The sequence below is a fragment of the Camelus ferus genome, chromosome 16 (assembly GCF_009834535.1).
Source record: "Camelus ferus isolate YT-003-E chromosome 16, BCGSAC_Cfer_1.0, whole genome shotgun sequence".
Taxonomy (NCBI): Eukaryota; Metazoa; Chordata; class Mammalia; order Artiodactyla; family Camelidae; genus Camelus; species Camelus ferus.
Window position 1 is genome coordinate 49,765,187 of NC_045711.1, and position 27,306 is coordinate 49,792,492.

At 41.3% G+C, this 27,306-nt stretch overlaps 1 protein-coding gene across 1 annotated transcript; it reads right to left on the reverse strand.

The window, feature by feature from the left end:
- Positions 1-18,246: 18,246 nt before the first annotated feature.
- On the reverse strand, positions 18,247-23,246 carry LOC102513322 (keratin, type I cuticular Ha3-I). The gene is made up of 7 exons (XM_014554144.2): positions 22,823-23,246; positions 21,673-21,755; positions 21,001-21,157; positions 19,646-19,807; positions 19,426-19,551; positions 19,034-19,254; positions 18,247-18,821 (listed from the first exon to the last, which is right to left on the reverse strand). Exons 1-7 carry the CDS (start codon positions 23,168-23,170, stop codon positions 18,704-18,706), a joined length of 1,215 nt encoding a protein of 404 aa, XP_014409630.2. The 5' UTR covers positions 23,171-23,246; the 3' UTR covers positions 18,247-18,703.
- Between the last annotated feature and the right edge of the window lie 4,060 nt (positions 23,247-27,306).

Consider the following 27,306-nt stretch of genomic DNA (forward strand, 5'->3'; position numbering starts at 1 on the left):
GGTGGTGGTGGTGGTGGTGGTAGAGGAGGAGGAGGGGAGAGGAAATAAGGGAGGAAGGAAGGAAGGAAGGTCGTTGAATAGCTAAAACATCACATTGCTTGTTGCCAAATCACCCATCAGCAATGCAAGAAAGTACCTGCCTCTTCATCCTTTACCTACACAATGTGTTATCCAAATTTGTGACCTTGCCAATCTGATAGGCAAAAGATAGGATCTTGCAATGGTTTTAATTTGCATTTCTATTATTCTGAATCGAATTAGGCAATATTTTACATGCTTAAATGCTATTTATGTTCCCTCTTTTGTGAGTTATCTTTTCATAACCATTATCCATTTTTCTGTCAGGTCTTTTTCTCGATTAATAGGGATCCTTTGTGAAACAGAAAACAGAAGTGTCTGTATTTTGAGTAGTAAATATTCTTCCCAGATTGCCATTAGCTTTTGGTGCTGAATTTAAATAATAACAAGAAAAGTAATATTAGTAGTATTTGCATTATAAATTTCATACCTGCTTACCGTGGAATTTTTGAAAAATACAAAAAAAAAAGACAAAGTAAAAATCATACAGAACCCCATAACAAAGATATTTACTGGTAATATTTTAGTTTCCTTTTTAGTATTTTTCCCTAAAGATTTGTGTGTAAATATTGATATGAATGTAGCTAGCAATACATACAGATATATATATAAGTATATATATGTGTGTATATATATGTATCGGGTATGAATTTCTAAATCCTAAATCTAACTTCAAAATCTAAATCTATGTTCCAAGGTAGGTTAAAAATATGTAACTATTTCTCTCTAAGACTCCTTAAACCTATTTCAAACCTTCACTCCAGCTTTGGGGGAAGAAAAGTCTGTTCTGTGTTAATCCAAAAATCATTTAGAATTTCTCTTACCCATCCTTCATCTGGAGATGGAATCTGAGTTTGAGGGGCTTGGGTAGTATCATAGCATTAAAGAGGGTGACAACGGGTTCATGGTGGGCATCCACAGAGAGGTACATGGTCCTCTCTTAATTTCAGCCACCATCCTCCCTCTGATGGCACAGCTGAGATATTCGAGTTCTCCCTTCTCTCTGTGAATTCTACATTCATCACCCCATCCAGGAGGCCCAAGATCTTCTGTCTGATCACCCACTTTCCTCCACCCCAAAAGGCTATTTTGAATTGCATAAGCTAAGAATTGACTGGACTCCTTCTCTCTGCATTTCTACAGTCAGAACCTTGCACCACCGATGCCCAAGTGGAGAGAAAGAGCAGCGGTGAAAGAAATCACAGTGAGTCTTTCAAGGGCTCCTCCTGACACATATTCTTTCAAAGTTAAAATCTTACTATGTAAATTGATTTTTACACTGAATATCATGCTTAACCTGAGAAGATGCTAGGCATAGTGTCTGTTCTGGCGGCCTCTAGTGTTCACCAGGTGATATTAAATACCATTTGCAAATATCTTCTGCCATTCCATAGGTTGGCTTTTCCTCTTATTAATGATTTCCTTCACTGGGCAAAAGCTTCTTAGCCATAGCAATCAGATGAGAAAAAGAAATAAAAGGCCAGATTGGAAGGGAAAAAGTAAAACTGTCACTATTTGCAGATGACATGACACTATATATAGAAAACCTTAAAGATTCCACAGAAAAACTATTAGAACTAATAAACGAATTTAGCAAAGTGCAGGATATAAAATTAACATACATAAATCTATTGCATTTCTATATACTAATAATGAACTACTAGAAAGATAAATCAAGAAAACAATCCCATTTACAATCAAATCAAAAAGAATAAAATACCAAGGAATAAATTTAACCAAGGAGGTAAAAGACCTATACTCTGAAAACTATAACACATTGATGAAAGAAACTGAAGATAATACAAAAAATGAAAAGAGGAGGAGGGGCCAAGATGGCAAAGTAGAGGATGCTGGTATCTCACCATCTCCCACAAATACGCCAAAACTCACAACCACGGACCCACCCAGCCAGCCAGATCACCTGATGAACTCCAACAGAACATTGCCCTCTTCAAAAGACAAAAACACCAGGAATTGGTAGAAGAAAAGGAAAAAAGAAAGAAGAAAAAGCAAAACAGTGCGGGACCGGGGAGGAGCAGCAAAGGAGGAATAGCGTTCAGTCGCTGAATTTCCTCTTCTCCAACGGAGAGGTCAGCAGGACAGAGGGGGAACCTCTGAGGCTCAGATCTGTATGGAGCAGCCCTTGACCGACAGAACTAAGTTAAACGGGCACAGAGGGTCTCCACAACCCCCAGCCCTAGAGGCAAAGCATCAGGTGAGGTACAGGACAGGCTGCCCCAGCTGGGCAGAGGACTGGGGCAGCTGCAGTGAGGCATCCCTGGGACACTGCAGGGTACTGTGCGCCATGGATGAATGGGTACACAGGGCAAAACAACCTGGGCCCTCCATAAAACAACACAGCTGATGTGCCCTAGGGGGAAGGGTGCCATACCCCTATCTCCAAAAACCCGCAGAAGATTTGGGGAGAAGAGAGGCAGGGCTCAGGCACCTCTGCCATATCCTCTTGTGCTTAGCACCCAGGCAGGGGCAGGGTCAAAACCTGAATCCGTACCTAAAGGCTTAGCAGCCTCAAAGTCCAGACAGAGACTTGTTTACAGCCCAAGGCAGATAGGATCTTTCTGCCCTGGTACCTCAGAGAACTCACCCCATCAAGACAAGCAAGGAGCTGAGTTTTGACACTGAGCTGGGGCAGGGCTGTTCCACCATCTTCCCTGAGACTGCCTGTGGAGCACGACCCGAGGCAGAGCGAGCAGCTGCACAGAGCAGGGGAGCGACCAACACCGGGACAGGGTGGGTAGCCACCCGCCTTCCTGGCAGGAGCGTAACATCTGACAGCAGCATCAGGAGGGGGAGGGGGAGTGATCTGCCTGCCACTGTGTAAGAGTGCAGCACCTGACCACAGTGTTGGGAGGGGGTGCAATCAGCTTGCTGACAGGCACTGGGAGCAGCACAGAGGAGGGGTACCAATGGAGGGCCTCTGACAGCAAGCTGAGTTCATGAAACAGGGAAAAGACAGAAGGACCTCTCGATAAAATCATTAAGAGTGCACAGTCTCCATGAGAACACATCCCTCCCTCTTTTTTTTAATTAATCTGTTCTATTTTCTGTTACCTATTTAATTTTTACTTTTTAAACAATTGTATATGCTTCCAGTTTTAATCCCTTTAAATTTTTTCTTTTAAAATATTTTTATTATTATTATTTTTAAAAATCCATCTCATTTCACTTTTATTTCTCTTGGTTTTGATCTCCTGTTATTGATTATACACAGGTCTCAAAATTTGTTTTTTTTTTCTTTCCTCCTTTTTTAAAGATTTTTAAAAGATGTTTCAACTCGATTGCTATTCTGATTCAACTTACCTTCCTATTATTGATTATACACTGTTTTCAAAGCATTTTTTCCTCCCTTCTTTTAAAATTCTCCCTCCCTCTTTTTTTTTTAAGTTTTATTCCTGCATAGGCATTAGATAGATAAATAAATAAAGGACCACAATAGATAACTGATACTCCATAAGTCACAGTGCCAAAGAGATATGAGCAAGATGAAGAAGCAGAGGAACCACTCCCAATTACAAGAGCAAGAGAAATCCCCTGAAAGAACAATCAATGAAATAGACATTGATGGCCTACTAGATCAAGATTTTTAAAAAGGAGTGATCAAAGTACTGAAAGAACTAAAAGAGATAGTGTTTAGAATATAAAATATGTCAAAATGAAATTGAAGCTATAAAGAAGAGCCAAGTAGAATTGGTAAACTCATTTGCTGAGATGAGAACTGATCTAAAGGCTGTACAAAGCAGGCTGGATAATGCAGAGGAATGAATAAGTGACCTAGAATACAAGACAATCAGAACAGCTGAAAGAAAAACCAATGAAAACAATATAAGGGACCTATGGGATAATATAAAGCATGCCAATTTACTCATAATAGGGGTCCCAGAAGGGGAAGAAAGATCAAAGGTGATTGAAAAGGTATTTGAAGAAATCATGACTGAAAACTTCCCAAACCTAAAGAAGGAATCAGATATCCAAGTACAGGAAGTTTAGAGGGTCCCAAACAGGAAGAACCCAAACAGATCCACACCAAAACATATCATAATCAAGATGGCCAGAGTCAAGGATAAAGAAACAATCCTAAAGGAAGCAAGAGGAAAACAAAGTGAGTTACAAGGGAACCCCCATAAGGCTCTCAGCTGATTTCTCTACACAAACATTGCAGGCCAGAAGGGAGTGACAAGATGTATTCAAAGTCCTGAATGAAAAAAAAAAAAAAAAAAGATGCAGAAAGGCTATCCTTTAGGATAGAAGGAGAGATAAAGAATTTCACAAGCAAGCAAAAACTAGAAGAGTTTAGCAACACTAAACCCATGCTAAAAGAAATATTGACCAGTCTACTCTAAATATAAAAGAAGCAGGATGCTACAAAAATGAGAAACTCGTAACTGGAAAGGAGATAACTGCCATGAATTACAAATCGAATAAACACAAAATTGTAAAAGAAGACATCTAAATCATTAAGAGTGGGATAGGGAAGCAAGAAAATATAGAATTTTTCTTTCTTTCTTTTTAAAATTTTTTGTTCTCGGTAGGATGGGTTTGAGCTTATATTACTATCTGTTTAATACAAACATTTATAGTAATGGGTTAATAGACTTACAAAAAAGAGTAACCACAAGCCAAAACTTACAAGTAAGTCACAAAAACTAAATAAAATTCAAGATAATACAAAAGAAAATTACCAAACCACCAAAGGAAGAAGAAAGGAACAAAGGGGAAATACCAAATCAACTGCAAAAATAAGTTCAAAATGGCAATAAACACACATCTATCCTTAATTACTGTAAATGTTAATGGACTAAATGCTCAAGTCAAAAGACATAGAGTAGTAGACTGGATAATAAAGCAAGAACCTTCAATATGCTGCATACAAGAGACCCACTTTAGGGAGAAGGATACGGATAGATTGAGAGTGAAAGGATGGAAAAGGATATGCCATGCAAATGGAAAAGCCAAAAAAGCAGGTGTAGCAGTACTGATTTCAGACAAAATAGACTTTAAAACAAAGGCCATAAAGAAAGATAAAGAAGGACATTTTATAATTTATTAAAGGAGTAATACAAGATGAGAATATTACACTCATTAATATATATGCACCCAATAAAGGAGCACCTAAGTGCATAAAACAATTACTAACAGAGATAGAGGGAAATATTGACGGGAACACAATCATTGTGAGAGATTTTAACACTGCATTAACATCACTAGACAGATCTTCCAGATGGAAGATAAATAAGGCAACAGAGAAATTAAATAATACAATAGAAAAATTAGATTTGATGGATATTTTGAGAGCATTACACCCCCCCCAAAATAGGAAATAAATTCTTTTCAAGTCCACATGGAACATTTTCTAGGATTGATCATGTACTTGGGCACAAAAGAAGCCTTAACAATTTTAAGAAGATAGAAATTATCTCAAGCAACTTTACTGACCACAATGCCATGAAACTAGAAATCAACAACAGAGAAACAAAGGAGAAAAAAAGGAAAGCTTGGAGATTAAACAACATGCTATTTGAAAACCTATGGGTCAACGATGAAATCAAAGTTGAAATTTTAAAATACCATGAGACAAATGAAAATGAAAACACAACCACACAAAATTTATGGGACACAGCAAAGACAGTACTAAGAGGGAAATTTATAGCAATACAGGCCTTCCTCAAAAAAGAACAATCTCAAATAAACAATCTAACCCACCAGCTAAAAGAATTAGAAAAAGAAAGCAAAAACACCCAAAAGGCAGCAGAAGGAAGGAAATAATAAAGATCAGGGAGGAAATAAATAAAATAGAGATTTAAAAAAAAAAAAAAAGAAAGAAAAATCAATCAAACTAAAAGCTGGTTTTATGAAAAAGTAAATAAAATCAACAAAGCTTTGGCCATGCTTACAAAGAAGAAAAAAGAGAGAGCACAAATAAGCTAAATAAGAAAGGAAAATGGAGAAATTACAACAAATAACATAGAAATACAGAATATCATAAGAGAATGTTATGAAAAACTATATGGAACCAAAATGGATAACCTAGAGGAGATGGCAAGTTTCTGGAAACATACAGTCCATCCAAAACTGAATTAAGAAGAAACTGACTACTTGAACAAACCAATCACTGGAAATGAAATCAAATTAGCAATAAAAAACCTCCCTACAAATAAAAGTCCAGGACCAGGATGGCTTCACCGGGGAATTCTACCAAACATACAAAGAAGAACTCATACCAGTCCTTCTCAAATTCTTCCACAAGATTGAAAAGGAGGGAACATTCCCAAACTCATTCTATGAAGCCACCATCACCCTGATACCAAAACCAGGCAAAGACACCACCAAAAAAGAGAATTACAGACCAATATCGCTGATGAACATAGATGCAAAGATCCTTACCAAAATATTAGCAAATAGAATCCAACAGCACATAAAAAAGATCATACATCATTATCAAGTCAGGTTAATCCCAGGGACACAAGGGTGGTTCAACATACGCAAATCAATCAATGTAATACATCATATCAACAAGAGAAAGGACAAAAACCACATGATCATCTCAATAGATGCAGGAAAAGCATTTGATAAAATTCAACACCCATTTATGATAAAAACTCTCACCAAATAGAGAATTAGGTATAAAGGGAACATATCTCAACATAATAAAAGCTATATATGACAAACCTACAGCCAGCATAGTACTCAACAGTGAAAAACTCAAAAGCTTCCCACTAAAATCTGAGACAAGACAAGGATGCCCACTATCACCACTCCTATTCAACATAGTCTTGGAAGTCCTAGCCACAGCAATCAGGCAAGAGAGAGAAATAAAAGGCATCCAAATTGGGAAAGAAGAGGTAAAAGTGTCACTATATGCAGATGACATGATACTATATATAAAAACCCTAAAAGGTCCACACAAAGACTACTAGAACTAATCGAACAATTCAGCAAGGCAGCAGGTTAAAAGATTAATGTTGAAAAATCAGTTGCATTTCTTTACACTAACGATGAATCAACAGAAAAAGAAAGTAAAGAAACAATGCCCTTTAAAATAGCACCCAAAGTAATAAAATACCTAGGAATAAATCTAACTAAGGAGCTGAAAGACTTATACATGGAAAACTATACAACACTGATTAAGGAAATTAAAGAAGACTTTAAAAATGGAAAGATATCCCATGCTCCTGGATTGGAAGAATCAATATTGTTAAAATGGTATTACTGCCCAAAGCCATCTACAGATTTAATGCAATGTCTATCAAATTACCCAGGACATATTTCACAGAACAAGAACAAATCATAGTAAAATTTATATGGAACCACAAAACACCTAGAATTGCCAAAGCATTACTGAAGAGAAAGAAAGAGGCTGGAGGAATAACTCTCCCAGACTTCAGACAATACTATAGAGCTACAGTCAGACAGCAGCATGTAAAACAATGAAGCTAGAACACTCCCTTACACCATATACAAAAATCAACTCAAAATGGATAAAAGACTTAAACATAAGACAAGATACAATAAACCTCCTAGAGGAAAACATAGGCAAAACATTATCTGACATACATCTCAAAAATTTTCTCCTAGAAGAAATGAAAGCAAGAATAAAATGAGACCTAATGAATCTTACAAGCTTCTGCACAGCAAAGGAAACCATAAGTAAAACAAAAAGACAACCTCCAGAATGGGAGAAAATTTTTGCACATGAAACCAACAAAGGCTTAATCTCCAGAATATATAAGCAGCTCATATGACTCAATAAGAAAAAAAATAAACAACCCAATCCAAAAATGGGCAGAGGACCTAAACAAGAAAACAAGGAAGACATACAAATGATCAAAAGGCACATGGAAAAAATGCTCAATATCACTAATTATCAGAGAAATGCAAATCAAAACTACAATGAGGTATCACCTCACACCAGTCGGAATGGCCATCATTCAAAAGTCCACAAACGACAAATGCTGGAGATGCTGTGGAAAAAAGGGAATCCTCCTACACTGCTGGTGGGAATGGAGGTTGGTGCAGCCACTGTGGAAAACAGTATGGAGATTCCTCAAAAGACTAGGAATAGACTTACCATATGACCCAGGAATCCTGCTCCTGGGCACATATCCAGAAGGAACCCTACTTCAAAAAGACACCTGAACTCCAATGTTCATAGCAGTACTGTTTACAATAGCCAAGACATGGAAACAGCCTAAATGTCCATCAACAGATGACTGGATAAAGAAGAGGTGGTATATTTATACAATGGAATACTATTCAGCCATAAAAATGACAACATAACACCATTTGCAGCAAGATGGATGTCCCTGGAGAATGTCATTCTAAGTGAAATAAGCCAGAAAGAGAAAGAAAAATACCATATGAGATCACTCATATGTGGAATTAAAAAGAAAGAAAGAAAGAGAGAAAGAAAGAGAGAAAGAAAGAAAGAGAGAAAGAAAGAGAGAAAGAAAGAAAGGAAGGAAGGAAGGGAGGAAGGAAGGAAAGACCATAAATACAAAACAGAAACAGACTCATAGACGTAGAATACAAACTTGTGGTTGCCAAGGGGGTGGGGGGTGGGAAGGCACAGACTGAGATTTCAAAATTTGTGGATACTGACAGGCATATGTAGAACAGATAAACAAGATTATACTGTATAGCACAGGGAAATATATACAAGATCTTATGGTAACTCACAGTGAAAAAAAAATGTGACAATCAATATATGTATGTTCATGTATAACTGAAAAATTGTGCTCTACACTGGAATTTGACACAACATTGTAAAATGACTATAACTCAATAAAAAAAATGTTAAAAATAAAAATAAAAAATAAAAGAAAGAAAAGATATCCTGTGTTAAAGGATTGCAATAATTAATTTTGTTTAAATGTCCTTACTACCCAAAGGTATCTATGGAGTAAACACAATTTCTCTCAAAATACCCATGGCATTTTTCACAGAACTGAAACAAATAACCCTCAAATTTGTATGTAACCGCAAAAAGAACCCAAATAGCTGAAGCAATCTTAAGAAAGAAGAATAAAGCTAGAGAGAAATCATGCTCCCTGAATTCAGACTATACTTCAAAGTTACAGTAATCAAAACAGGGTGGTACTGGCACAAAACCAGACACATAGATGAATGGAATAGAATAGAGAGCCCAGAAATAAACCCACACATGTGTGGTCAATTAATCCACAACTACAGTGGCAAGAATATACAGTAGGTAAAAGACAGTCTCTTCAATGAGTAGTGTTGGGTATAATTGGACAACTACATGTAAAACAATGAAACGAGACCATTTTTTTTTCACACCTAAATACAAAAATAAACTCAAACTAGATTAAAGTTCTATATGTAAGTCCTGAACCCATAAAATTCCTAGAAGAAAGCAGGCAGTTAACTTCTTGACATTGATTGGATGATGCCCACCTGCACTGGTGCGGGTGATCTTTACTCAGGCTACTGATTCAAATGCTAATCTCTTCCAGAAATGTCTTCACAGACACACCCAGAAATAATGTTTACCACTTACCTGGGTATCCCTTATCCCAGTCAAGTTGACACATAAAGTTAACCATCACACACCACAATCGTCATTTTTCTATCTACATCTGTTGTGAAATTTCTGACAAAGAAAAAATGCCATTGGAAGGTACCCTTAGTAAAAATCATCAAGGATTGGTATTTGAAAAAGGAAACTCGTCTTAACAGGAAGGAATCCACGATGAATCCACTAGACAGATATCTTAAAGAAACTTGCATACCCAGGTGTCATCACCCTTGGTAACCATACACTTATTTATTGATGCTTTCTCTGGTTGAGAGCATTTCCTTCATCTTGGATATGGTGCTTCCCCATTCATCATAGGGAGGAAATATTCATTATGTATAAATCTTGTGCAGCGCTTCCAGAAGACCCCAAATTTCTTGAGACTGGAGATGAGTGTACATTCAACATGGACCACCTTTTCTGCTCCTCACAGTTCCCTGCCTTCAATGAACCCAGAGGTATTAAATTAAATACTTCAGGTACTGCAAACAAAGATAAAGCAATTAGATAAAAAAGTAAAGCAGTTAGATCTTTTATAATGTGGCCTCTGTCTCCCTTATCTTCTTTTTTCTGTATCATAGTGTAACTGAGCAGGACCCTATAGGGCCTTCCCAAGATAGACACCCCTCCCCACATCCTGCCCTGCCTCTTGTTTGTAGAAAAAACGTTTAGCTTCCTAGGCTTCCCTGAGTTCCAAAGAATAAGTGTAATCAGAGAAGTGAGAAAATGGAGAAACAAAGGAAAACCACCAAGCAAGACAAAATAAGTTTAGCCGTTAAACAAAGTCAAGGACCTTTAGCTCCTCCTCAAGGGCTATAGATAATTTTCTGAGTCAAATTCTTTGAGCTGTTTTGCAGATACTGAAACTCTCACGAGGTGGAAGAAATTAACTGTGTGCTGCTCACAAGCCCAGAGATCCCAGACAGGTTGGAACCAGAAGATTGATGATGGTAATTCCTGATTGCCTCACCACCAGCCAATCAGGAAAATGTCCACGAGCTGATCACATACACCACAACCCTCTCTTTCACCCTGTCTTAATTTTTTTTTCATGAATATATTGTTTTTGGGTTTGTTTGGGGGTTTTTTAAAATATATTTTTATTGAAATATAGTCAGTTTACAATGTTGTATCAGTTTCTGGTGGTGTACAGCACAATACTTCAGTCATATAGGAACATACATATATTCATTTTCATATTCTTTTTAACCATAGGTTACAAAATATTGAATAGAGTTCTCTGTGCTATACAGTATAAACTTGTTTATCTTTCACCCTGTCCTTAAAAACTTTTCCCTGAAAGCCATCAAGGAGTTTGGGTCCTTGGAGCACTCATTGCCTAGACTCCTTGCGTGGTGTCCCGCAATAAACACTGCACTTTCCTTCACTTGCAACCCAGCGTCAGTAGACTGGCTTTACCGCACACAGGTGAGCAGACCCAAGTTTGGGTTGGTAACAATATAAGCATGAAAATCGCAAATACCTTTACACAACTACCTTATTGCAAGGATATGGGCAAAAGTCATTTGCCATCACTTTGTGGCTGTGGGTGTCCAGGTTCAAAAACAAGAATGTATATCCTCCTGGTTACTCAGCCTTATTATAAGCACAAAAAGTTTCCATTAGGTAAACAACAGTGCCATTAAGATTTGAAGGTCTAACACCCAGGGTTACCACAGCCAACAAGGGCTGAAATAAAAAGATTAACTTGCTTTTCCACTCAATTTTTCTGTGTCTGTTTTGTTTAGGTAACAATAAAAAAAAAAAACTTTTAAAAAAAGGCCATCTAGGCATTAAAATAAAGAAAAGAAAAATGGACAGAGGAAATATATTTTAAAACCTGTACTTCTCTACTTAGGATTAGTAGCTGTTAATATTTTTTCTAATTTTCTCTCTGTTGAAAAATCACAAACATAGCATCAAAGATAAAGAACTTCTTTGACTTTCCATACCCATTCCAACCCCTTCTTCTCAGAGACAAACAAAATCATGAAATTAGTATGTAGATCTTGCTAGTGCTTTATGCTTTTATAAATGCATATACAAGTCCAAGATTTTGTTTTAAATACAGGTGTAGACATTAACTAGTATTTTTCTGTCAACCTATTTCATTGGCTGTGCCATTAGTATGCATTTGAAAGAACTCTTTGGGTCAGCCAAGAGGTTCACATTTCACCAGGTCTTCATTTATTATCAGTCACAGATTAACTGTGGTTCTTTAGAAAGATTCTTTAGACCCACCCTGATTCTTTCAACTAAAATGCAAAACTTTCTAGAATGTTTACCTTACTTTGTCACCTTTGATCGGTTTTATGTTTAGCAGGAGATGCCCGGCCCTCTGTAAAAAGAAGAGAAACAAAGGAGAGACCAAAGCTTTTAAGTCTTGGCTCGGTCACTGGGCAGCACTGACATGAGCATGACGGGCAACCTTCTGGGTCCACTTAAGCACCTCCAAGAAGAACTAGAAGAGCTCTTGGCATTCATTCCATCTTTGTGCATAGCTCTTGACTTAATTTCTGTTTTGGATTGGGCTTAATTCAAAAATTACATGCTGTACCCAGTTTTTGTCACCAAAATCCTTTGACAATGACAGTTCATGTCTAATCCTGTGTCACAGTTGTTAAGGTAGGAGTGACGTAACTGCCTTCAAAGAACACAGTGCCAAGGTTGAGAGAAAGGGGATGACTCAACCATGTACCTACAACAACCATGTACCTACATGTTTCCTGTCTTCTCATAGATACCCAAGTGCATCCCCTCCTAAGAGTAAAAAGCATCTTTTTGCTGTGTGACATTGCTCAAGCAACTTCTCTGTGCTTCATTTCCTCATCTGTCCTAAGTAAGGTATTCCTTTCAGGCAGGCTGTTTATTATTTATTGAGCACCTATTATGTGCCTCCTTTATACCTGCCATAAAAGCACCACAAGGACCAGTTAGGAAATGTGAAAATTCTTAACAGTTATTTAAACTAAATGTCTTGAGGGCCACTTGAGGCACAATGGCCTGGCTGGCATCCCAGGGGCCAGGCTTTGAGCAGGCTGCACGGTTGTCTCAAGGCTGCCATATGCACTTCTAAGAGTCATGCCAGGCACACGAGCACCCAGCTGTGGGGTTGCGTAGAGGCTGAAGACCAGCTTACAGGCTGTTTGCAAACCAGACACCTGTGGGGTGTGTCCACCCAGAATGGGAGCCTTTATCTAATTCCTCGATGGCACACATGGGTTACTATTATCCTGGCTGGGGAGGCCTCGAGCAGGATGAGCTAGAGGATGTGGGCTGATAGTGTCCCAGGGGCACCAAAGATGAGGACCAGAAAAGTTGGCTCTACCATTAAGTCTAAGGGGCAAACATGAGACTAGAATTGGGAGATAAAGCCAAGTTAGTGACAGAAACAGGGCCACAAAGGCCATGTGACAAAGGTACACTTGAGGGGGCTAAGACGGTTGCAATAGACAGTCAGCTTGCCTGGCCCTTTGCTTTTTTGATTTTTTCCTTCCTTCCTTCCCTCCCTCCTTCCCCCTCCTTTTCCTCCTTCTCTTCCTTCTCTTCTTCCTCCTCCTCTTCCTCCTGCTCCCCCTTTCTCCTCCTCCTCCTCCTCCTCCTTCTTCTTTCTTCCTCTCCTTCTCTTTCTCTCTCAGTACCAACCTCAGAGCAGGAAGGTGAACCCTCAGTAAAATGCATCAGAATAAAACATTCTCTTTTCTAAAATCCTTGATGTCCAAATGTCAAGCCTTGGGAGCCAGTCCCACCCACCCAGAGCTCACCATATCTCAGCCGCAAGATTCTGGATACTTCCCCACCCATCGTCTCACCAGCCCTCCTGCATTTCTGCATTTCAGTTCAAGATAAACGGCCTTGGAGAACCAATCTCATTAAGAATGGATCAAGAACAGACTTGACTCTCTTCCATGGAGGCTGTCTCCCCACCCCCAGAGCACACCATCCTCGCCCTCCTCGCCCTCCTCGGACTTGATCTCCGTGGTGGTGCATGTTTGCACAGTACTGCACACAGCCAGAGCATGCACTTCCTGAGGTGATCCCCTTCCCCAGCTGGCTGCTGGACAGTGAACCACAGCGTCCAGGTTTCTGAGAATCAATATTTCTGCACGCTTTTCTCCATGGTCAGCAGCCAGCCAGGCTCCACAAACAAACAATGAGTGCAGGTATGAAATTACTATTAAAATAAAATACAGATACGTTCAGTGTTATCCAGGTCTTTCATGATAAACTTAAGTGGTGCTTCCTAGTGTGGAAAATAGACATTAAGTGGAGGCCAGCTCCCATGAGTGACTAAAATGTCTATGACCTTGACATCAGATCATGCTTTACTTTTATCTTCTCGCTTAAAAATTCTAATCCCGACACTCAATGAAAATGCCACTAGCCTGATATTCTTAACTCTCTTCCTTCCTCCTGACATGTACACACATCCGTCTGAATTCATTTCTTTCTGATTCTCAGCTCTTGAGCTCAGATTCCTCAGCCTCTTGCCCCTATCATTCCCCTTTCTACAGTCCTGAACTTGAGGGAACTTGAAACCAGGCTTCTAAGCTGGGCACCAAAGAACCACAGTCAGCAGAACCTTTGACTCAAGTCTGTGGCTCCCCCCATCCTGATCAATAGGACAGGGGATGAGACCACAGGGGTACCAACCTAACGACATGAATACAAACTATGCTTACTGAGCATTTGCTGTGTTTCGGGTATTGAATTAAACAGCTTTATCTGCATCATTTCATTCCATCCTTATTTAAAAGGTAGGGAGGGAATTTGACACAACATTGTAAAATGACTATAACTCAATAAAAAATGTTTAAAAAAAAGGAAACAATTTTTAAAAAGTAGGGAGGGATAAATTAGGAGTTTGGGATTTACAGATACTACCTACTATATATAAGATAGATAAACAACAAGGTTCTACTGTATAGCACAGGGAACTATATTCAATATCTCGTAGTAACCTGTAATGAAAAGAATCTGAAAACAATATGGTACAACATGTAGGTACACGTATGACTGAAACATTATGCTGTGCACCAGAAATTGACAACATTGTAAACTGACTATACTTCAATTAAAAATGATAATAATCACTTAAAAATAAAAGGGAAGGAGGGATAAATTGGGAGTTTGGGATTTACAGATGCTAACTACTATATATAAAATAGATAAAAAAGAAACATGGTCTTACTGTATAGCACAGGGAACTATATAAAATACTTTGTAATAGCCTATAATGAAAAAGAATATGAATATATGACTGAATCACTATGCTGTATACCAGAAGTTAACACAACATTGTGAATTGACTATACTTCAATTAAAAAAAAAAAAAAACTATGAGGTGGTTCTTAGTCTCCCGTTTTACAGATTAAGGAACTAAGGCTCAGACAGACCAAGTAACACACTGAGGGCTGAGATTCCAATAGAGGCTACGATTCAGATTGAAAAATAAAGCAGGCTTTTTCAAACCCAAGATCTTTCTCGTTTCATCCTTGAACCAATTTTAAAACCTGAAACACACACATACTCCCATGTGTCACATTCCGAGCTTTAGTTCCCCAGGGCGACCATGAACTTCACTTACACTACCACATGAAATCATCGCATGGCGATGCCAATGTTTCCCTGCTGCTGCTGAGCACGTGTTTTGATTTCTTGTAAATCTGTCTCTGACCAAGAAGGCTGCACATCTTCCCTGACCTTCCTTAAATTTCAGACCCAGGCTTGTCCCTGTGGTTTCACGACAGCAAGAGACAAGCCTCATCATGATCACATCTTTTTACAGTTTTATCAGTTCTTGTAACTCTGGGCACTTCTTGTCTGACTTTCCTGTCTTGGATGAGGAATGTGAGCAGTTTTTAGATATCAGTGATCTTCTTTGAAGCAAAATAAGGCAGAACAAAGCACTTGACTGTAACTGTCATCCACAACCCCCACGGTTTTAAGTACTAGAGTTCCGCTGATCTAACTCCCATTCAGCCATGAAGTGCTCTTTTTAATATTGGTGTCTATCACCAGTTGAGCTCTGTATTGTATCTGTGTTAATCATTTTTAGAATTGATAGAAATATTTTCTACTAATTCTCTGCCAAACTCAAATAAAGAATTGTTTTGGGGGGGGGGGTCCTTCACTGATATTTCAGGCAGTGGTCCTCTCTGCTGTAAAGGGCACTGATTCTCAGATCTTAGAATAGATAAGGAGCACGCTGAAAATTTGGTATTTTCCCCTGGAACTCACTGAGATACCTAAGTCTATGGTCTGTGAGTTTTAGATAAAAGCCCTTGTCCCCACTCTACTTCTTGCCCTGCCCTGCCTTTCTCAGAGGTCGATGATGCTCTGATCTCTGTGAGAGTTCATGGTCCTGCTAGCTCTCCATTCCATTAAGTGATTTAGAAAAGTGGGAACAGGAAAAGGAACAACAAGAGTCAGTCTCTCTTAGGGACTGAGACTTGGGGTCCCTCACTTGATTATTGTTTGTGGTTTTTCAAACATTGGTAAATATGGACACCATTGAATGCAGGAATTTGGTGGGAAGATGCTGTAATACGACCAACTTCAAACCAAGAAAAACAGGTGGGACCAAAGCTCAAAGCTCCAGGCTCCCTGAAACATGGAATAAACCAGCCACAGTTGTCCGGCATCTCAGGAGCACTGCTGCCTCAGGCAACTCAGCAGAGTAAGCTCAGTTCAGCATCAGCTCCAAGCTCACATCACAGGGGCTCCAGGGGGATGACTTGTAGGCACTTGTTGTGTCCTGACAGCCCAGAACAACCCTGGGAGAGGGAACCATGGCATCCACTGAGCGCTTCGGGCACAGGCTTTCACACAACGTAGAGATCAGGTGAATTTATATGTCAAAAAAGAAAAAAACTGTACTTGTATATATCTCATGCAATTCCCTCATTGTGAAAAAGGAAGAATCTTTTTGATCAAAACAAAACTGTCTTACTTTCAACTCTTTAATCACATATGTGGTGTTCCAAAGAATTTCCTCCCATGACTTATGTCCAGTTGAAATGACATACTCCAGTCCATATAGAGTGCAGGGGGTACCGGGCTCAATAATCCACTGGGTTTCACAATATTTCATCTTACACCTGTATCAGAAGAACTTTGAGCACAAACATGCAATATGTTTATTTTTGTGCATAGCATATATAAATATACTAGATTATAAAATATTATGCACATTATAAAATATACATCCATATATACCACTGATAAAAATTTTTCAAGGAATAAGTAATCTGTGACAAAACTTTTAAAATTATACTTGTTTTTAGTACTAAGTGGGCATAAACATTTACCCTTGTTACCAAACCAAACTTGAGTTCACTCACCTGATGCACAGCAAAGCCACCCTGAAGCCTGGCTGTGGTGAAGGAAAGTACAGCACTTATTGCAGGGTGCCAGGCTAGGAGAACAGGCAGCTAATATGCCAAAAGACCCAAACTCCTCAATGGCTTTCAGGGAAGGAGTTTTAAAGACAAGGTTAGGGGTGTTTTTTACTGGGTTCCTGATCAGCTCATGCACAGTTCTCTGGTTGGTTGATGGTGAGGTCACAGGATGATATTTCCAGAATCAATTATCAACATTCTGGTTTTAACCCATCCAGAGTCTATATGCTGGTGGTCAGCATTCAGTTAACTTCTTCCATCTGGCGGGGATTTTAGTCACTGCAAAACAGCCCAAGAATATAGCTTAGAATTTTATATGTAGCCCATGAGGAGGAACTAACAATCTTGACTTTGTTTTATGGCTAAATTACTATTATTTTGTCTTGCTTGACTGCTTTCCTTTGTTTCTGCATTTTCTCACTTCTCAATTAAATTTGCCCTTTGGAACTTGGGGAAGCCCTAGGAAGCTAAATCTTTTCTACAAACAAGAGGAGGGGACTTTGGGGGGGAAGGTTCTGTCCCCAGAAAAGCCCTGCAGGGTCCTGCTCAGTTTCACCCTCTCAAAGTATCATGATTAAATGATATGAAAGAAAATATCAACATTAAAAACGTTCTGGTGAGAGGAATGTGATTGACAATGGGTCTTTTTTTTTTTAACATTTTGGTTTGATGAGCTGTAATGCAATGACTTGAAAGTCCAGGTGTGAGTGTAATACATTTCTGCATATTTTAATCATTAGTATGAGATTTCTAGGCACAAAAATAGTCATTACTCAATTTTGATGGCTATGAAAAAACAAAACAAAACAAAACCTCTCCAGTATGCTGAGATGGAAATGGAGGAAGATAATTTTTGGCTGAGATATTTTCCCCAGTTCTTTCCAGGTTACAATGTTTCCATGTTGCTAAGAGGCACAGCCTTTCTCTCAAGAGTCACTTCCTTCTGATGTCCCATTTCTGTGATTCTATCACATATTCCCCTGAAGGGCTGGACAGGAAATGTTTTCAGATACTCTCGCGTAGATTTGTCATTCCTTTCCTGCCATCCTCCTCCCAAACATGAAATCCACGTCAGTAGGTGGGTGATGTCTTTGAGGGTAGCCGCAGGCCATCTGTTGGGAGGATGACCCCCTTCTGATGGAAAGAACACTGATTACCTTTTATTCACACAAGACACCAAATTTTGAAATTAATGAATGAAAAGGACAATTACCATTTTTGTGCCAGAATAAAAGTTTATTAAGAGGTTAACAAGGGATCTTTATTGCATCTCCAGAGACCAAAGGAGTGACAAGAAAGATATCTTCCAATTATGTTCAGTTTCACAGCTTGCCCAATCAGTTCTATTGCACTTAATACAATTATTTTAAAACCACATTTAGATAAGTATTTGTTAAAGCATAACACATTATGTAAATATGTTGTTGTGATTATAGGTAATTACTTGATCCTGTTGTAGATTCCTTATGTGACTCAGAAGACAAACCAAGCCAGTAGGTGTACTTGGCAGCTTCTTCTGTTAAAGGATCAAGACGGGAAATTCAGTGGAAGCCTAGAGGTGACACTTGGAATCTGGTGCCAATAGAAGTGTGGTCCCTGCTGGGGATGTTTGGATGAAGTAGAACTGAGATGTGACTTTGAAGCCCTTGTCTTCCTTCTGGCACTGGGGCCTCTAGCGCATAAAAGTGTTGCAAGGCCCACACCGAGTGCGGGAAACACAAGGATTCGAGACGCAGGACCCGATGGTGTTCTCACATGCATTGCTTGTGGCACATGGGTTGCAGGGGAGCCTGGAGACAGAAAATCATTAGAGCAAGTTAAGATAAAGTCAGCTGAAGAGATAGGAAGTTCCTAAACACACTTTGTGTAAGAATATGGTACTTCCTCTGACTGCCTCCAACCCAAAGCTTGAAACTATAAATTCATTTCCATCTTTCCATCCTTCCATCCTCATAGCAACTTCATGAGCCCCCAGGGGGAATATTACTAGCCTCATACTCACTTGCAGTCCTCGCTCTCCAGCAGCCCCCGGTACGTGTTGATCTCACATTCCAGCCGAGCCCGGACGTCCAGCAGCACCTGGTACTCCTGGTTCTGCCGCTCCAGGTCACTCCTGATCTCCGCCAGCTGGTGCTCCACGTTGGTGATCAGGCCCTGCACCTGGGACAGCTGGGAGCCATAGCGGGCCTCCGTCTCCGTCAGGGTGTTTTCCAGGGAGTCTCTCTGCACAGGGGAAGGTGAGGAATGTCACAGAGCTGCTCCTTAAAGGGCTTCTCCATGGGTTCCAAAGGAGTCACAAGCCTCCAGAGTTAAGGAGAGTGTGGCCCCAAGGGCATCCCAGTGACTCTGATCCCCCGACCTCACCTTCTCACCAGGAGGCTGAACAATACCCACCAGGTTGTGCTGGGCCTGCAGCTCCACCTCCAGGGCATTGACCGTGCGTCTCAGCTCGATGATCTCCGCCTGGTTGGACTGCAGCTGCTCCGAGCTGGACACCACCTGCTTGTTTAGCTCCTCTGTCTGAAACACCAAAGGGGAGAAGCCAGGATCAGACCCTGCCTGAAGGGCCCCGAGGGGCCAAGGGCACTGAGTGTCCACATGCTGAGATGCCCACCTGCCTGGCGAACCATTCCTCCACGTCCCTGCGGTTGGTCTCCACCAGGGCCTCGTACTGACTCCTGGTCTCATTGAGCACGCGGTTCAGGTCCACAGTGGGAGCAGCGTCCACCTCCACATTGAGGCGGTCTCCAAGTTGGCAACGCAGGGTGTTGACTTCCTGATGGAGGAAGGGGACAATTCAAAGCATCACAAAGGATCCTGTTGGTCTCCTCTAAGAGAGTGCAATTCAACTTGTGATCATTCTTAAGCTTTCAAAAGCTCCATTCCCTCTGATCTTCTCATTAACTGGGTTCTGTATTCAGTGACTAACCAGTATATTCTGCTTTACTGAGTGCTTTCAAGTCCATGACCTCGCTCCACCCTTGAACTCCTTAGAGAGGTGCAGGGATTTGGACTCAGTGCTGAGATGCGGCAGACCAGGATTTAAACTCTGTGGCCCAAACACCCAGTCCGGTCTTGTTAGTACATCATCTAGCCTATGGTTTGACTCTTAACCATGGGTAATAAAAAGGATAGAGTTCAACTAAAGAGGAAATGAAGAATGCTTACTTCCAAATCTGCCATCCTGAGATGATTTGTTGATTCCACTAGTTTAGCTTTTGCTGAAGGAAATAACTGTCTGCTCATTTCACAGCTAGTCTGTCCTCACAGAGCCAGCAGAGCTTAGTGCTTGGGTGTAGGTGGGTGTCAGACAGATTTGAACTGGGTCTCATGTCTATACTTACTAGAAAGCTTCCAGAAGCTTCTAGAAGCATCAAGTTCTTAATCTATAAAATGAGAACAACCTCTGGGGTTCTAAAGCCCAGAACACAATGTTTGGCACACAATGAACACTCAGATAGTATTCATTCTCACCATCTACGCTGTTCTGGGATTTAAGATGTGCATAAAAAATCTGTCTTCTTTATCGTGCAACTAACTAATCAAGCAATGACGTGAGCAATTTTCAGTGTCTCCTCCAGGCAACACTGAGTAGCAGGAAGAGCTCTGGAGAAGAAAGAAGAGTCTCGACAGTGTGGCCCTACCAGCGTCTCCAGTTACTAAAGAGAGAACTGTGGTAAAAGATCCGCGCAGCTCCGTGCGCTCCGACCTGGGAGCGGAAGAAGCTGGGAACCGCCTCGCTGTGGACCTTGCCTCATTACCAGGCTTGCCAACTTCCTCTGCTCCCATTCCTGCCGCCAGCAAAACACTCTCATTTCCTGTCGTGAATTTTTAGATTGCTCATTCTCTACAAATCTCTTTTTTGTTTGGAGAATAGATTCCTCGGGGAATGGGGCCTCTCCCACACCCCGTGGCAGCTGGAGACAGGCCGTGGCAAGTTCGATCCTGTGGCTCTTTGGGGAACTTCACCTGCTCGTGGTTCTGCTTGAGGCAGAGCAGCTCCTCCTTAAGGGACTCCACCTGGGCCTCCAGGTCGGACTTGCACAGGGTCAGCTCGTCCAGGATCCTGCGCAGGCCGTTCAGGTCCGCCTCCACCAGCTGCCGCAAGGACACCTCCGTCTCGTACCTGTGACACAGGGGACCAGGGGCATCAGAGGCAGGCCTGGCCTTGGCTCTGATTTGGTTTGCTCTGCCAGGCCACTGGGAGTTGGGGCTTGTGATTTTCACAGCCACCTCGCTCATTTAGGTTTCTAACATGGAGCCGCAGCTCCTGGAGGAAAAGTCACCTATAATTATTTTTTTAATAAATGAAGACACAAGGGATTTAATGGGATAGAAGCCCTTAAACTGTGAGATTTCCAAAATTAACACACTTCTCCCATTCTCCTGATTGGATTCTGTGCAGAGTGCAGCATCAGGGGACCATGACTTCTATATCGGATGGGATTGGAAGACATCCTCTACAGAAAAGTGGGCAAGGAGTCTGACTCTGGAGAAGGGTTCTCTGAACTCTGGTTCGCAATGGCTCTGTGGATCTTGGGGAAAAATCTAGGGAAAACTTCGTTATCGTGTTGGTACAAAGAACAGGATAAAGGGAAGGAGAGGAGAGAGGGAAGCCAACACCCCTCTTTGCCCACTCACTTGGTCCTGAAGTCATCAGAGGCCAGCTTGGCATTGTCAATCTGCACCACCAGCCTGGCGTTCTCAGACTTGCCACACAGGATCTAGAAGACCCATAATGTTCTAGAATGAGCTTGGTTATTTTTAGCCGACAGCAATCCCTACTATTTCACTGACAAGGAAGGAACAGAATGAGAAGTCACCAAGGATCTTGCTGTATTGTATAGCAATATCTTGCAATATTGCTAGATAGATATTTCAGAAATCAAACTTGCGGGAGGAAAAAAATGAACACTGACATATGCAAGAAAAGTATCTGTAGATACATAATTTTTCCTTTTCCTTCCTAATATGCAATACTGTGAGGCTGATGATAATAGCAAATATTTCTCTTTAAAAACCTCCTATGTCTGGCATGGTTGCAGGAGCTAAGGACACAAAAGTGAGTAAGCACTAGATCCTGCCCTCGAGAAACTTCCAATTCAGTGGGGAAGGTTTACATATTTATGTAAATAAATATGTGTTTACATATTTACGTATTTATGTAAACTAGCAGTTGGAAGGGGCTGAATAGAGGAGAGAGCCACGCTCTCCCGCCCATCCTGGGAGGCTTGGCGGTACATCTCCTAGGTAGTTTCCAGTCTCTCTGATCTTAGTCAAACCGTTTTGCACCCTCACTGGACACTGTGCACCAGGAGAAGCCCAGAGACTTCTAGGTTAAGACAGTGAAGTCAGGGTAATGAAGTACCCAGGGGAGGACGGCAATAAGAGGTCAGAGCAGTCAAAAGCCGAGATGCGGGAGAGAGGAGTCGGTCCAGTTCTCAATAAGTTCCACTTCCTCAGCTTCCTTCCTGGGCTGCCTTTTCTCTCACCTCAGGGTACTAGTTCCAGAGTCTTGGCAAATGCACCGAAGCATTCAGAGGCAGCTTCTAATTACAGTTTATTCATGCAAAGTGCTGCTACATCCACACAGACTGGCACTAAGCAAATATTCAGCCCTAACAGTCCTGGACCTGGAATAAGACAGGCCCTCAAGAAAACAGAATGGAAAAGCAAGACTCCGACCCTTGCATTTCAGTCACACCCGGAGCTCAGAGGGTTTCTCAATTTCTATCTCGGAGTCCCTCCCAACACCTTCCTGCTGGAGGCAGCGGGGTGCCCAGCCCCTCACCTTCTGCTGGAGCTCCTCGATGGTCCGGAAGTACGACTGGTAGTTGGGACACACCAGGGGCTCCTGCTGCTGGGACTGCTCCCGGATGCGGCTCTCCAGCTCCGCGTTGTCCCGCTCCAGCTGCCGCACCTTCTCCAGGTAGCTGGCCAGGCGGTCATTCAGGAACTGCATGGTCTCCTTCTCGTTGCCATTGAAGGAGCCCTCGCAGAACCAGTTGCAGCTGCTCACATTGGCAGGGATGTTGCAGGCCCCGGGCAGGGTGCAGCCGTGACAGCTGGGGGGCACGCAGGGCCGGGAGGAGCAGCTGGAGCGGCAGCTCAGATTGGGCAGGCAGCAGCTGTAAGGCATGGTGCTGGACAGAGCAGGGCACCTGGCTGAAGACAGAGTCAAAGTTCTCCAAGACACAGAGCTGTGGGTCTCCTTCCTCTGGGGAGCATTTATATCCATTCTGCAGAGGGTGTGGACGTGGAAGACAGCCCTTTTTTTCTTACTCATTTGATTGTCAAAAGCCCTTGCCCTTGGTTTGTTGTTTCCTCAGAAGAGTCCCTCATCTCATAAAAGGCTTTACTTGGGCTTCTTGCTAAGTCAGAACTCCTCTTCCATGCTGTGCTTCAGTGAAGTAAGAGCTTCATGGGGTGGCTTCAAAGAGCTGGACTCATGAACGCCCTGGCCTTCATTAGTGGGGCGTGGTGGGTCCAGGGACATGATGGCTTCTTTGCTCCCTGGCTTGACAGCCCTGACTCTTTGACAAGCCTTTGGCTCTTCTTCTGGAGATGGAAAAGTATAACTCTTGCCCATTTGCTAGGTCAAATCCCAAATTCATGGTTCTCAGAAAGAGGAATAGATGGTTCTGGAACAGTTAAAGCAGCCTGGTTCCCAGTGGCCCTGTTTCCTGATATGATGGGCAGCATCTGTATCCATAATAATGTCAATCAACAACAGAGCAGATGTTCACTGGGATCACAGTGGGTACAGGACACTATGAGGAATAGAAGGTTGGACCAGGGCTACAGTCAGAAGGAGCTCACAAACATGATCTCATTCACCTCTCACCATAACTCTTCAAGGTACATGATACAATTCCCATTTTATAGACGGCCAAACGGAGGCATAGAGAGTAGGGGTTAATGTGTTGTGAAGTCAGGATTCCAACACAGATCTCTCTTCTTCCCATCATACCATGCTGCTTGAGTTAATCAAGTGCCTCCTTCCCTAACTTCCTTGGACAAGTCATCTCTCCTCCTCTCTGAGCTTTCATTTCACCTTGAGCACGGCCTTGCATGACCTATATGCTTATCTCTCTCTGTGTCTGAGCTCCTGAAAGGCAGGGAAATGGTCCAATTCATCTTGCCTCTTCAGCTCTTGGCACGTGGCACACAGTAGACTGTCAACAGCCACGTGTCGAGTGGAATGAGCATGGAATAATAATAATACAGGACAGGAGATGGTATGTGAGAGGCTGAGGTTTTGGGGAGAGAGAGCACTGACAGGACTAGCATTTCACAGGGATAGGTTTGTGCTGGGATGGAGAGGCTTCTATAAGAATAAGAGAGGAGAAAAGCAGATACTGGAGGTGGAAGAGTCAGATGCACACAGATCAGGGCAGGGAAGCCCAGGACATGGTCGAGTAAGACTAGGGGACCTAGAGGGAAAGATGTAAAGGTAAGTGGTGAAAAATAGAACTGTATGGGGAGGTTGTGACTGTATGGCAGAGGTCCTCAGTGACAAAGCTTAGGAGCTTAGCCTGCCCTGGAGGGAAATGTTTTAGCAAACATTTATCTGTTTCAGCAAAATGAAGATAAAGGTGGAGGCAGAACCAGTGAGGTTATTATAATAGCCCAGGCCAGCAGTAACAAAGAACCAAGTATGGGTATCTATAAGGGAAGTGTAAAAGAAGAAATTGACATAAGAACTATCTTCCTAGGAACAATTTTTTTTAAAAATCAGCAAGCTTTTCAATAGATGAAATGGGAGAATGACGCCCAAATTTGGGAGGCACAAGAATTTAAGAGGAAGACTTTACCATTCACAGTAACACAGCAGGAGAAAGCACTCTTTTGCACATTAAGGATGAATTAGCCCCCTTCCTTTAACAAGTATTTACTGAGCCCTTCCCATGTGCCACAGAGCAACTGAGGCAAACCTACAGCCTAGTGGAGAGTGCACACCAGCCAAGTGGATGATGCATTTGTGATGGGGGAAGCCCCAACTGCTGTAGGAACATGCGGCAGAAGACCTACCCAGACTTAGCAGAAGTCAAGGAAGGCTCCCTGGAGGACGTGATGATGCTGCTGAAAGCTGAAGCTAAAGTAAGGAGGAAGGAAGGGATTGTCCCCAGGAGAGCCAGGGCAAGTATGAAGGTCAGAAGTAAGACAGCACATTGCATTCAGCCACACTTTCCACTTTTCAAGCAACAGCTTATGCAGAAAATGATAATATTTTTTAATGGCTCATTGGGGGAAAGCAACTGGGCTGCCTTGGCCAACTGCACTGAGGACGCAGAGCATCAGTACCCTGGGCCCCTTTAACCCATCCAGCTCAGTAATCTGGGAAGTTCTGCATTAGAGGAACTGGAGGAAGTTGTAAGTCAACGATACTTCAGTTTAAAAAATGTAAGATCTGAAACCATAAAACTAGAAGAAAACATAGGCAGTATGCTCTTTGACTCAGTCTTAACAATATTTGTCAGGGGTACGTCTCCTCAGGCAAGGGAAACAAAAGCAAAAATAAACAAATGGGACTACATCAACCTAGAAAGTTTTGCACAGCAAAGGAAACTATCAGTAAAATGAAAACGAAACCAAGGGGAGGGTAGACCTCTGTGGTAGAGTGCGTGCTTAGCATCTATGAGGTCCTGGGTTCAATCCCCAGTACCTCCATTAAAAAGAAAATAAATCTAATTACTTCTTCCTTGCCAAAAATAATTAAAGAATGCAATAATAAATAAATAAATAAATAAATAAATAAATAAATATGTTTTTTAAAAAAGAAAAGGAAATGTACTGAATGGGAGAAATTATTGTAAATCATGTATCTGATAAGGAGTTAATATCCAAATTATATAAAGAAATCACACAAGTCAATATCAAAAAAGTCAATATTACTTATAAATGGTAATGTACTGATTTGAACCAAAGAAGAGTAATAGTAGCGTGTGTTTTGGGAGAAATCAATTAATGTCTTTGAGCTTCTGTTTCCTCACGTATGAAAATAAAATTGAACCAAATGATTTCTAAAAAAATACAAACAACAACTCCAATTTAAAAACGGGTTGAAGACCTGAATAGACATTTCTCCAAAGAAGACATACAGATGGCCAACAAGCACATAAAAAGATGCTCAGCATCACTAATCATGAGGGAAATGCAAATCAAAACCACAGTGAGGTATCACCTCACCCCATCAGGATGGCCATCACCAGAAAGACAACAAATAAGTGTCAGTGAGCATGTGGATAAAAGGGAACCCTCCTGCACTGATGGTGGGAATGTAAATTGGTGCAGCCTCTGTTGAAAACAGTATGGAGAGTCCTCAAAGTTAAAAACAGAGCTACCACCAGATCCAGCAACTCCACTTCCAGGTATCTACCCAAAGAAAACAAAAACACTAATTTGAAAAAATATATGCACCCCTATGCTCATTGAAGCATTAATTTTAATATCCAAGATATGGAAGCAACCTAAATACCCCCTCAATAGATGAATGGATAAAGAAGATGTGAAATGAATGTGTGTATAAATATATATGTATATATACATAATGGAAAATTATTCAAAGAATGAAAATGTGCCATTTGTGACCATCAGATAGATTTAGAGTATATTATGCTAAGTGAAATAAGTCAGACAGAGTAAGACAAATACCGTACGATCTCACTTTTATGTGGTATCAGGGAAAAAGAAAAACAACAAGTGAACAAACAAAACAGAGACAGAGTCACAGATATAGGAACAAACTGGCAGTTGCCAGAGGGGAGGGGACTGGGGGAGTTGGGTGATGAAGAGAATTAAGAGATACAGACTTCCAGTTATAAAATAAATAAGTTATGGGGGTGTAATGTACTGCATAGGGAATATAGTCAATAATACCGTGATAACTTTGTATGATGGCAGATGGTTACTGGACTTGTCGTGGTGATCATTTCATAATATACTTGACTGTCAGATCACTATGTTGTGCACCTGGAACTAACGTAGTATTGTATGTCAACTAATGAAAGAGGGAGGGAGGGAGAGAGAGAGACAGACAGACAGAAAGGAGAAAGGAAGGGAGGGAGGGAGGGAGGAAGGAAGGAAGGAAGGGAGGGAGGGAGGAAATGGGGAGCCTTTGAAGGTTCTAAGGAGAGGAGTGATGCAGTTTATTTCTGAATAGCTGTGTTTGAAGGAATGATGGAGCCTATATGGGGAAATGTTCAGGGGGTCCTTGGATTTGCAAGATTAGAGTTCATGGCAGGGATGATAGGATCCTAGTGCAGATGTGAGAGT

Bases quoted from the DNA above. Each gene is read 5' to 3' on its own strand.
- LOC102513322 (XM_014554144.2), bottom strand. From the start codon at position 23,170: ATGCCTTACAGCTGCTGCCTGCCCAATCTGAGCTGCCGCTCCAGCTGC. The intron at 19,808-21,000 runs GTGAAGTTCCCC...TTCCTCCATCAG, and splicing joins TCAAGCAGAACCACGAGCAG to GAAGTCAACACCCTGCGTTG. The intron at 19,255-19,425 runs GTGGGTATTGTT...TCCCCTGTGCAG, and splicing joins TGCAGGCCCAGCACAACCTG to AGAGACTCCCTGGAAAACAC.